The sequence below is a fragment of the Pteropus alecto genome, unplaced genomic scaffold, assembly GCF_000325575.1.
Source record: "Pteropus alecto unplaced genomic scaffold, ASM32557v1 scaffold45, whole genome shotgun sequence".
Classification (NCBI taxonomy): domain Eukaryota; kingdom Metazoa; phylum Chordata; class Mammalia; order Chiroptera; family Pteropodidae; genus Pteropus; species Pteropus alecto.
This window is the reverse complement of record NW_006442491.1, coordinates 21,767,124-21,779,720: the sequence shown is the minus strand read 5'-3', so window position 1 is coordinate 21,779,720 and position 12,597 is coordinate 21,767,124. Positions and strand designations below refer to the sequence as shown.

General features: G+C 39.0%; 1 protein-coding gene across 7 annotated transcripts in view; it reads left to right on the top strand.

The window, feature by feature from the left end:
• The first annotated feature begins 2,203 nt into the window (after nucleotides 1-2,203).
• Nucleotides 2,204-12,597, top strand: part of CPNE1 (copine 1) — a 33,537-nt gene continuing 23,143 nt past the window's right edge. The window contains exons 1-3 of one of the 7 annotated variants that reach the window (XM_015596974.2): nucleotides 2,224-2,393; nucleotides 7,672-7,756; nucleotides 10,478-12,579. In XM_015596974.2, coding sequence (XP_015452460.1) covers nucleotides 10,500-12,579 — 2,080 coding nt within the window. In that variant the 5' untranslated portion in view covers nucleotides 2,224-2,393; nucleotides 7,672-7,756; nucleotides 10,478-10,499. Of the gene's footprint in view, nucleotides 2,394-2,498; nucleotides 2,741-7,671; nucleotides 7,757-10,477; nucleotides 12,580-12,597 lie in introns of those variants that run through there. The other 6 variants (XM_006921760.3, XM_006921758.3, XM_025040011.1 and 3 more) reach the window with 6 other exon arrangements.

The window sequence follows — 12,597 nt, the reverse complement described above, 5'->3', positions numbered from 1 at the left end:
TTTCCCCAGCCTCAGCTTCTTTGGTGGAGAACACTACCCATTTTTCTCCAAGAGTCTTTCTCAGGTCTTACAGCGAGTGGGTGTCTCACTCTGAAACAGGAGGGACGTTGTTATGGTATTGCTGCTGGACGTGTCTGTATCCTCAGTGGAGAGAGCCAGAGGAACTGAAAGAACACTGTTTGGGGATCCTGATGCTGTACATGGTCATTTTTGTTGCTTATTGCTGCTCAGCAAGACTGACTCCCTTCAGGAACAAGCATAATCAACTTTGATTTAATCTTTTTTTGTGGCTCCAAAGGCCACCTCTGCATATTGGCTGTAGATCGAACAGAAAACTTCTTAGAAGGCTTGTCTCCTTTCTGTTCTTGTCTTCTTTTCTTTCTTTTGACCTAGTGGAGTGAGAAATATGACTCTACACATTATTCTAATTTGTTTCTTTTAAAAATTTTGTTAATTTGCAGATTAGAGAAATAAAATCACCTTCTTCTGTTTACTCTGTGACTTTATGAGAAGCTCAGGGAAAATTCCAAGCTGTGCTTGAGAATTGTAGAGCACACTACTACTCCACTTGATTTCTGTAGATGACTCATTCTGCTTGCATATATATTCATTCAGCAGTTGAGTGCCTATTAGGAGCCTGACATTGTACTGGGTATTGAGGATACACTGGTTAACAGGACCAAAAAGGACCCTGCCCTCATTGAGCTTTCATTCTTGTAACAACACAGAAAATAACAAGTAAACAAATAAGGCTATTATAGATTGTGATGGGTACTATGGAAAAAATAGAGTGGTAAGAAGAAATAATGGGTGTACTAGGAAAGCTTTTTGAAGATGTGTTATGTAAAAACATAATTTCGAGCCATGGAAAGATGAGTGAGGATGAGAACAAGCAGCAAAAGCAAAAGGCCTGAATTATGAAAAATCATGGTGTGCTTGAGAAACCAATAGAAGGCCCGTGCAACTAGAGTAGTTTTTTTCCATTTATAAGTCTGAAACCATATACGGGTAATTATCAGCACACACACACACATACACACACACAGAGTATATCATACATATTTAAAGTGTTTTATTTTGATTACATATTTGAATGTGTATGCCAAGTTGTAAATGTATTTAGTGGATGATAGTTAAAAAAGTTTGAAAGATAGGCTAAAGTATGGTACATGCAGATGAACAGGGGAAGGAGAAGAGGAAATTATAGAAATTCTTTAAATTTTTTTATTTGAATAATTTTAGATTTATAAAAAGGCTGCAATGTCCATCACCCAATTTCCTTTGATTTTAACATCTTATGTGAAACTATGGTACATTTGTCAAAACTAAGATCAACATCTAGACATTAGTATTAAAGATTTTTTTTCAGATTTCATAAGTTTTCCCACTAATGTCCTTTTTCTGTTCCAGTATCCGATCCTGGATACCACATTGCATTTAGTAGGTTTTGCTTTTAATGAATTATATATTATACTTACAAAGAGTATATTTAATAAAGTATAGGTTTGGTTAAATTGTAGCCTTGTTTTGTTATTTGCTAGTTTTGGCACATTGGGCTAGCACCAGGCAAGTCTGCTACACAAATTTTCCCAAAAGCTGTAGTTACAGAGTTGTGAGAATTTAGTCCCTGATTTTGTTGACTCCTCCTGGCTTTCTGATTTGGAAGATTAGTTCAATTATGGTGACATTCATCAAGATATAGGGTATAGGCAGGAGGAGTGCAGTTGGGAGGTTTGGATCAAAGCAGCATCAGAATAATTTTTCTATAATAAAATATTTTCTATGATAACACTCTACGTGCAGCTGTGGAGGGGTTAATGAAGATTGATGGATAAGGCTCCCTGGATTGAAAATTGTAAAAGAAAAAGCATCAGCTTTCGGTTCTGTCAGGGAATCATCAATAGAACTAGGCAACACTTTGCGGTCCTTTTAATCTTCAAAACAGTTATGCGAAGTAGGTACTATTTCCCTCTTATTACAAAAGCTTGAAGAAATGAAGCAATTTGCACAAAGTCCTGCAGTAGGGGGCCGAGCCAGGTACTGTACCCACTTTACCGCTCAGCGTCACTCCCGTAAGGCGGGGCTCGTACGTAAAAGTCGCACGCAAAGGACCCAAAGCTTCTCTCGCCCCAAACCGGCAATTTCCGGGAGATTGCCCGAAAACCTCAGTGCGCTTGCGCCGTCCCGCCCGTGACGTAAACCACTTCATCCCGCCCCTTCTGGAACCCAGAGCTGCAGAGCGGGCCGGCGGCCATTTTGTGAAGCGGCGGAGGAGGTGGTGGCTGCTGTGGGCTCCGGGAAGCTGTTCGCGCAGGGGCTGTCGGCCGCGGGGCGAAGGCACTCGCGCGGGGGGTAACTCGGGTCTGGGTTCAGGTGCCGCGCAGCTCTCCCCGGTAAGACTCCCGCAGCCCCGGAACGGGCGGGGCTGTGCGGGGCTCGAGCCGCCCCTTAGTGGCCTGGGGCGGGGCCTTCGGAGGCCTCCGCAGGCCTCCGCGCCCGCCGCAGCGAACGCCCCACACAAAAGGGTCGGGGTATGGCTGCGGAGGGCCTGGGGCGCCACTTTCGCCTCTGAGGCCTGAGAGTGTGCAAGAACGCACGAGAAGATGAGCCTGCATACCGCAGTGGGGACGAGGCTTTAGTGAGGACGCCCCCGTGGTCTGAGAGGGAGGAGGCCAGAGCTGGATGGCCAGCGGCCTGCGAACTCACGGGGGCTGCAGTGAAAACAGCACCTACATCCCGAGTGAGCAAGATTTTCTGTGCCTCCAAATGGGGCAGAGATTATAAGTACACGTCTGTGCCTCGAAGTGAGATAATCGTAGTGAGGACACTCCACCCGAAGTGGAAGGGAGGCCCCTGTGGCCAGCTGGAAAAGAGGAACTGTAATTAAGACACACCTGTGAGGAAGAAGCTGTAGTCGGTACACTCCTGTGAGGGTAGGAAGTCTCAGAACCAGCCGCTTTCGTGGCCTGAAGGTGGAGAGATTGCTGTGAAAAGCTTCCAAGGCCCAACGTTGGGGCGGGGCTTACCCTCGGAGGTATCCCTTGGGAGACAGCCTTCAGCACTGAAGAAGGAGGTGGTCCAGTAAGATGTGGACGTTGGGTGCATTTGATGGAGAATGAATTGAGTGTCTCTTGCCGAAGGCTGGCGATGCTAGTTTGCAGCCACGTGAAATGAGTGGGAGGAGCTTTGAGGATCTACAAGTTAGTGACGGGGATGGACGCTAGTGCCGAGGATTAGCTGCTAGATGATGTGTGTGGGCGTTATGTGTGCCACCAACGTGTGCTTTATCGTAGGAAATCGGAGGGTCTCGAGTGAGGCTTACTCTGGGTTTTTCAAAAGTGCGATTGTAGGCTTGGAGAGTTGAAGGCTCACGTAGGAGATTTATGGCCCCTAAAATCCTCCTTGACTCCTGAATTCCCGGAGATGACCTGATGTAAATTGGGTAGTCGGCAGGAACTATTCTGTATTTTTCAAGGTTAGGGTGATGCCAGTCAGTGTAACCTACTTAAAAAAAAAAAAAAAAAAAAGATTACTACTGAAGTTTTGTTGAGACTTGTGACGGGAGTATTTCTCTTAGAGCTTCTTGCTTGAATGGTTTAAAATGGTGTCTTCTTTGTAAAATGCAGTATTAGCCACATGAATTGCCTTGGACCTTGTTATCTAGTTTAATTGTTAATGCATTTCAGAGCATTTGCAGCTGAAAAAACTTCTCCAAGTCGACATTTAGGTCGATCTTGTTTTTTTTTTTTTTTTAATTATAGAAATATAACAAAAGACTGGTTGTACTTGATTTTGAAATTTGGTAGCTTTGATAGAATGGAAGATTCCTGGACTTTGTGGAAAGTAGTTGTATTTAGCCGTTTTCCAAGAATATTTAAAAGTTGGAACTTTTACAGGTAGTTAAAATAATTTTATGGTAATTTTTGAAGAAAATGGTGTGTTTATATAAAGCGAGGATGTGCTTAGTATTATTGGAAAAATTTTTCTAATGAAATGGAATGCACTTTTATATAACTTTTATATATGCTCGATCATCTATTTGATTATTTTGTGGATTATGCATAATTTCAATTTTTCTTATGTTCATATCTATTAGGTGAAAAATACGAAGCTTTAGAAACCATTGTGGTAGTTACTTGGAACATGTTGTTATGTGCTAATAATACCAGTATACTTCAGCCTTCTTTCATTTTCTTTGACATGCCAAATGTTTTGATTGTTGCATATTGAGAGTTTGGGGGGTTGTGATACAATTTTTAGATGTGAAACTTGATTTTGTGTGCCAGTGTGTTCCAGGTGCTGGAATCCAGTGACAATTTCATAGTTTTTATTCCATTTTGTAGAGACCCACTCTATCATTCAGTTTAGATGAATCTTAGGAAGAACTTCTAAGTGTCAGTAATTGGTTGCACAGAAGATACTTTTAGATATCCCTCCCCAAAATTCAGGGACTGTTGTCCATTTCTGTATTTCCTGCCTGGCTCACAAGTGCTTAATAAATGTTCATGGAATAAATGAATATTGTTAAAAGTTTTAGGTCAACTAAGGAGAAATATAACTTCACCTAATTTATAGTTTATCATATTTTACCACCACCACCCATGCATCTTTTGGTTTGCATAGAGTTTAATTCATTAAGTTTAAAGCCAGCTTTTAAGTCAATACCAGTAGTAAGGGTGAATGTTGTCAGCTAGGTTGAAGTGATATTGTTAATTTAAAGTTTTAAATAAGTAAGATAATGAACATTTTTTGTTGGTATTTGGGGGGATTGAAAAATAATATAGTATTTTTGGCAGGAAGAATAAATATCTTTAGAAATATCTTTTGATTTGCTGTTGAGTACTGAGTAGAGATTAATGGGAAAGTTAAGTAATTTGCTATCAAAGGGACACATGTCCCTCAGTGTCAAAATTATTTCATTAAGAATGATTCCAGAATCTGAAATGTGATCCATTTTGGGAATGGTGACAAAACCAAGTGGATGAAGCTGTGTTCTTTTTTTGTAAAGCCTACCATAATGTGATTATGCTGCTTATAGTGTTGAACCCATTATGATTGGTTCTCTGTTGTTCATATGTTGAGGCAGACATTTGAGGGGTGATTTTTGTTTCCTTTGAATCTGAAGAAATTAGCTCTGCTGTACCCTGGTTCTTGTTGATTAAAGACATTACAGAAGAAAGTTAAAATTTACTTTTGGATGTTTATTATCAGATGAAGAATGGAAACAGGTTCTGGTTTGTGCCTTGGCTTCCTGATAAAAGAGGATTGTTGTCAGACATTTTATTCTGAAATTCCAAGTGATTGGAATGGCTAGTAAATAAGAAAATCTGTCTTGTCACAATAATATGCTAAATTTTTGTAGCAGATATTTGTAATTTATACATGTATGTATGTGGTGTTTGTAAAGCTGAACCAAGACCACTATGTTAGGACTAATTCCTAACATAAAGTGGAAAAATATACTAAAGCAAGCTTCTTTAGATTTTCTGGAATGTATTGGTGGACTTAATGGCAAATCAGACCTATTTTCTCTTCTACCCTTATGTTCTATGTATAAGGTAAAACATGTATTTTAGATGTTATGTTGCACAGAATTGTTTCAGTCTTCTAAAGTTCACCAAAGTTGAAGGTGATTGGAGTGGATTTTTCATTTTGGTATCCTGCATTCATTTGCTGGGTGACATTTAGAACACAGGAATGAGTAGGTTTCCTGGAAAACGGTGATACATTTATTAAATTATTGTGCTCTTTACAAAATGAGGTGTTGAAAACAAAAGTACTTGAGTTTTCAGTTTCTGTTTACCTTGCTTATTTGAAGGAAGAGGTGTAACAATAAGAGTTGTGAAGTCCTGGCTTCTAGCCTGAACTTTCTATGTACTTTTTCTTTGGTATGGGGTGAGATGGGACTTCCTTTTGCTGAAATAGAAATTCACAAATTTATATCTAGTTTGATTTCTGTACTTTAAATTGAACACGTAAACCTTGAAGTAGGCTTTTGCCAAATTCAGCTGGGCCTTTCAGTTTTTCCTTGTAGAATGAGATGTTTTTCCTTGTTACAATCATTTCTGGCAATCCTGTAGAAATTTCTGACAGGTGACCTAGTATATATTCCCTTTGGGCTTAACCGGCTGACCTGAAACTTATTCCTCTCCAGATGGATGTAAGGGTCCTTTTTGGGTCTGGAAGGGAAGAGCCTAAGGAACCTTACCTTTAGGACACATGTCCTGGCACCACACCAGATAGTTTGACTTGGAATCTCTAATAGGGGATCTTCTGCTTATCACAAGTGCTTAACTAGAAAATTACCTTGGTTCTTGGCTCATAGAGTCAGACCTGTACTTTTAGAAATAAATATTGCAAAAATCCATGCTCTTCTTCATTGACCAGAGCCTTTATGTAAAGCAAGCTTTTTTTTCTGTTTCATGTTTATCTTTGTGATCTGTTTAAAACTATGAGATGTAGCTTTAAAATGAAGAGTTTGAAAACTCTTTAGACTTCCTTAGGATCAATTTGTACAGCATAAAAGATTAATACAATGCTGTGGGCTTTTGTTCATGATATTCGCATACTGTTTTGTGGCAAAACAGTTTCATTGTTCTTGAGTAATTTGAGTAGTTGTCTAGAAGATGTTTGTTTAGCTTGTCCTTCAGAAAAGTTTGGAGTAAAATTTTTAAATGTTTTACTTTTCGGTGATGATATTAAGCTCACCGTATCTTGATCTTGAAAGATAGTTAAAAATGAACATCTTTCTAATAGTCTTCCATTGGCAATCTTATTACCTAACAGTGACAATTCTGTTTCTCTGAATTAAAAAATGACCTTTTGAGTATAGTCATCTAATCATTTGGTCATATATGTTGCTTGTGAATTGTTTATTATAACTTCACCAGTTTGGGAGAAATTCCAGTGAAAGATGAGTGCCCCGTATTTACATTGAGAAATATTCTTCATATGCCAGGTGTTTTTAGGGATTTAAAAAAATATATGTGTTTCTTGGGACTGTTACAGATTTAGAAGAAAAAGCACTTTTCCTTAATATTTTGAACCTGAGTGGTTTTAACTAGAAATTAGCCCTTATAGCCAGAACTTTCTGTCCATATATATTTTTTTGATGTTTGATGGTATTTTGGTACAAAGGAGAATATATTGAAAGAATAATTGTAATAATTTCCATAAGTACCCTTGAATTGATGATTTAATTTGTCCAGGAACTGTTATTGTGAGAATTTGTGCTTTTTCATCAAAAATGTGGGAACCTGAGGAAGTAGGTAATAGTTGGACTTGTGTTATGGGATTTTCTGGACTGCTTTAATCATCAAGTGATAAAGGCAGTTACCAGCTGTGAAGCTGAGAGCTTTATGACTGTTTTAGTTTTTAATTGATTCATTCTTGGATTATTTATGACATATTCTTGATGTATGTAAATGTGTAATGTTTTGAGACATACCTCTATACTTGGCAAATTTGAAAGCAATGCCAAGTAATAAGCATGTGTGAGATTTTGGTACATGTCTTTCTTTTTCTTCTTCTTCTTTTTTTTTTTTTGATATGCATTCTAATGAAGTACTCTGGTGGTTTCAGACTCGCCTTCGTAATGTACAGTTCAGTGTGGCCTGTGCGTGTTTTGTGTTTCCTGCATTGATTTTTGCCTCCGTTTATTCTCTATTGCAGTCTAAAAGTTGGTTTTAATTGGTTGCCCACAGGATTGACTTGGCCTCTACTTCTTGTTAAGAAAATACATCTCTTGTTTTATCAGGTAAGAGATTTTGAATAGAGGGTTTGTTTTTACACAAAATGAGATAGCTATTAAGTAACATGAAAATATGTGTAGTAACTAAATTGTGGGGGTTTTTGTTTCTGTTTTTTCTTTTTTGTTGTTGCTTTTTCACAAGCTTATTTGAGGGATGGGGGTGGAATAGACTGGGTACCATGATAGATGAACAGTTGTTGCTTTCTTTGGGGGTCAGTTTTACATGGATGCATGTCTCCTGCTGACTTCTCGATTATTAGGCAATAAGTAGCTGTTCTTTTCCTCAGTAGCATTCTAGACTAATTACAAATACAGGTGCTTGTTATTGGTATGGTTTTTTAATATTCCTTAGAAATATAGGTAGAGATAATGAGTCACATGTTTTAAAATACGAATTTTGGCTTTAGTGGTACCTCATTGTTTGGAATCTAACCCTCTTGTTAAGTAACTAAGGTAGTCTCAAGATAGGTTGAAATGATTTATCTGTCAAACAGGTACTTAGTAGCAGAATAACAGATCTTCATATTTTTCAGAACCTAAAATCTTTTCCTGTTTAGATGGTTTTATGAATAAATCTTGTGCTCTACTTCGGTTTAATCCTAAACCCTTTTCTACCTGGTAATCTGGGCAGATCTTCAGTATCATGTTTCCATGTGTACCTCGCATAGACTTTCACTAAATCCCTTCTCTTAGCAGCAGGTGGTTTGAAGACTCACTGTGTATGTCACTTTAGCCCTGTGTTTGATTTTCATGTTCTTGGGACCATATCACGTTCCCCTTTTAATTGTCCCAATGAAACTAACATCTCTCTCAGGTTGGTTTGGGTACGTAGATTACCCATGATGTTTCCCCCACATTGTGATTAAATGATTAAGCATTTTTTGAAGTTGAAGAGGAATGCTATCTCAGTTTCGTATATAGCCAGTATATTCTAGAGCCAGTGAGGAACGAGAATTTGATTTGATGATTTCGAACCTTCTTGATGAACTTCCTGATAGACTGCTAAATAGTAGATAAGGAGAAAAAGAGTCTGTTGATGGGATTATCTTTCAGTATTAATTTTTCTTGTTCATTCTTGCGAACTATAAAAATGTCCTCCCTCTGCCCAATTTCTAGTATTTTTATAATGATCACACAAAGCATTTTGTTTACTAGTTCATCTTTCAGGATTAAATTTGAAGGTGGCTTCAGGTGGTGTGTGTGTGTGTGTGTGTGTGTGTGTGAGAGAGAGAGAGAGAGAGAGAGAGAGAGAGAAACTGTCAAAGTCAAACAATATATTTCTTTTTTGGGTAAAGCAACCATAACATTGAGCTCTGATTACAGATTTTGTGTTTTGAATTAGTATTCATTAACATTAAAAAACCGCTTTCATGGAGTTATAGAATTCTTAGAGCTTGCACCAGGAAACTTTGCTCTTCTAATGTTCTTATTTGATAAGATAAAACCAAAGCTCAAGTAATTTATAATTTCCCCAAGGACACAGAGCCAGTTTAATAGGTTTATATTTAAATGTTGATTTTTAAGATGTCTTGGGAAACACCCTATGTTGTTGACCACATAAGATTCAAATTATTTTTTTTCCAGTGCCAGGAATTTGTTTTTTTATCTCTTTCCAAAAGGCTGTCCTTGCATTTACTCTTAGAATCTGTAAGAACCGAAATACTGAAATTTTACTTAAATCTAGGAGAAACTTTTTTTATTAGCTCTAAATGGAAATTATCTAAGGAGATGAGTGAGTACCCAGAAATTCCACAGGAGTTTATGTTGGACCAGAGACTATAACAGTCACTGAATAAAGTTCACATTCTACCTCTTTTAAAACAAAAGTAAAAAGAAATATCTCTGTTTCATTGTCAGCCCTTCCCTATGAGAAAAACAAGATTTTTTTTTTTTTTTTTTAATAGAGGGAATGAGTTATGAGGCATGAATTTTAATTAAAACAGCCATGGTGAATGGCACTTTAACCAGGGTCTACTTTTTGGAGTGATGAGTATAGGTTAACTAAAATTTTGGCAAATTTAGTCAGTATTTCTTTTAGATTCTTAGTATGTATTAACTTTGTAATAATTTTTATATAGGGTTTTTTTGTTTTTTTGTTTTTTTGTTTTTTTAATAAGTCCATAAGGCAGATTGAAGAGTTTTAGGGTGAAATATGGAACCAGTTCTCATTTGAGGCTTGGATCTACTTTGGTGTTAGGTATTATTTGTAATTAGTTTTGTTTCTGTTGGATTTTTGAGGTTGAGCCATATAAAATGACACAAAATTCTATGAAGTTGTCAGATTTATAAGGAAGATGCTAAGTCAGTTTTAAATATTTGATGTATCTTTTGCATGTTTTTCCCCTATAAATTGTTAAACTTTGTTTCCTGATTTGACTTGCACATTTCTTTTAATCTTAGATCTTACTGAATGGTGGTCTGAATGATGTATTAGTGATTTTACTGTCCTATGGTTGTACTTTTCCCGAAACTTTTGAGTCCTGGGGCTGAACTTCTAATTGTTTCCAGAATTAATTCCTTTTGGAAGTTGAAATTGTCTAGGTTTTACATTGTAAATGGCATATGATATTCAGTCTTTAGACTATCCAAATTTAAAAAACAACATTGCTTGTGATAGTTTGAGGAACTATTTGAGGGCCTAATATGGTTATCTGGTCGTTCTTGTAGCTAAAAACTTCGTGTGATAAACAGGAGTCTGACCTGGCCGTTGCCTTTTCTCATCTGCAGGTGTGTGTGGTTTCAGCGCAGCATGGCTGTGGTCATCCGTTTGCAAGGTCTCCCAATTGTGGCGGGGACCATGGACATTCGCCACTTCTTCTCTGGATTGACCATTCCTGATGGGGGCGTACATATTGTAGGGGGTGAACTGGGTGAGGCTTTCATCGTTTTTGCCACTGATGAAGATGCAAGGCTTGGTATGATGCGCACAGGTGGTACAATTAAAGGGTCAAAAGTAACACTATTGTTGAGTAGTAAAACAGAAATGCAGAATATGATTGAACTGAGTCGCAGGCGTTTTGAAACTGCCAACTTAGATATACCACCAGCAAATGCTAGTAGATCAGGACCAACGCCTAGCTCAGGAATGAGTGGCAGGGTTAACTTGCCTACAACAGTACCCAACTTTAATAATCCTTCACCCAGTGTAGTTACTGCTGCCACTTCTGTTCATGAAAGCAACAAAAACATACAGACATTTTCCACAGCCAGCATAGGAACGGCTCCTCCAAATATGGGGACTTCCTTTGGGAGCCCAACGTTTAGCTCAACCATTTCGAGCACAGCCTCTCCAATGAACACAGTCCCACCGCCACCAATTCCTCCAATCCCAGCGATGCCATCGCTGCCACCAATGCCGTCCATTCCCCCAATACCAGTTCCTCCTCCGGTACCTACATTGCCTCCCGTGCCTCCTGTGCCCCCAATACCACCAGTCCCTTCTGTGCCACCCATGACCCCGCTGCCACCCATGTCAGGCATGCCACCCTTGAACCCACCACCGGTGGCACCTCTACCTGCTGGAATGAATGGCTCTGGAGCACCTATGAATCTGAACAATAATCTGAACCCTGTGTTTCTGGGTCCATTGAATCCTGTTAATCCTATCCAGGTGAACTCTCAAAGCAGTGTGAAACCACTTCCCATCAACCCTGATGATCTGTATGTCAGTGTACATGGAATGCCCTTTTCTGCAATGGAAAATGATGTTCGAGATTTTTTCCATGGGCTCCGTGTTGATGCAGTGCATTTGTTGAAAGATCATGTAGGTCGAAATAATGGGAATGGATTGGTTAAGTTTCTCTCCCCTCAAGATACATTTGAAGCTTTGAAACGAAACAGAATGCTGATGATTCAACGCTATGTGGAAGTTAGTCCTGCAACAGAGAGACAATGGGTAGCTGCTGGAGGCCATATCACTTTTAAGCAAAGTATAGGACCCTCGGGACAAACCCATCCCCCTCCTCAAACACTTCCCAGGTCAAAATCGCCCAGTGGGCAGAAAAGGTCAAGGTCAAGATCACCACATGAGGCTGGATTTTGTGTTTACTTAAAAGGGCTACCATTTGAAGCTGAAAACAAACATGTCATTGATTTTTTTAAAAAGTTGGATATTGTGGAAGATAGTATTTATATTGCTTATGGACCCAATGGGAAAGCAACTGGTGAAGGCTTCGTAGAGTTCAGGAATGAGGCTGACTATAAGGCTGCTCTGTGTCGTCATAAACAATACATGGGTAATCGCTTTATTCAAGTTCATCCAATTACTAAGAAAGGTATGCTAGAAAAGATAGATATGATTAGAAAAAGACTGCAGAACTTCAGCTATGACCAGAGAGAAATGATTTTAAATCCAGAGGGGGATGTCAGCTCAACCAAAGTCTGTGCCCACATAACAAATATTCCATTCAGCATTACCAAGATGGATGTTCTTCAGTTCCTAGAAGGAATCCCAGTGGATGAAAATGCTGTACATGTTCTTGTTGATAACAATGGGCAAGGTCTAGGACAGGCATTGGTTCAGTTTAAAAATGAAGATGATGCACGTAAGTCTGAACGCTTACACCGTAAAAAACTTAATGGGAGAGAAGCTTTTGTTCATGTAGTTACTCTAGAAGATATGAGAGAGATTGAGAAAAATCCCCCTGCCCAAGGAAAAAAGGGGTTAAAGATGCCTGCGCCAGGTAATCCTGCAGTTCAAGGAATGCCCAGTGCTGGAATGCCCAGTGCCGGAATGCCTAGTGCCGGAATGCCCAGTGCCGGAATGCCCGGTACCGGAATGCCCAGTGCCGGAATGCCCAGTGCCGGAATGCCCAGTGCCGGAATGCCCAGTGCCGGAATGCCCAGTG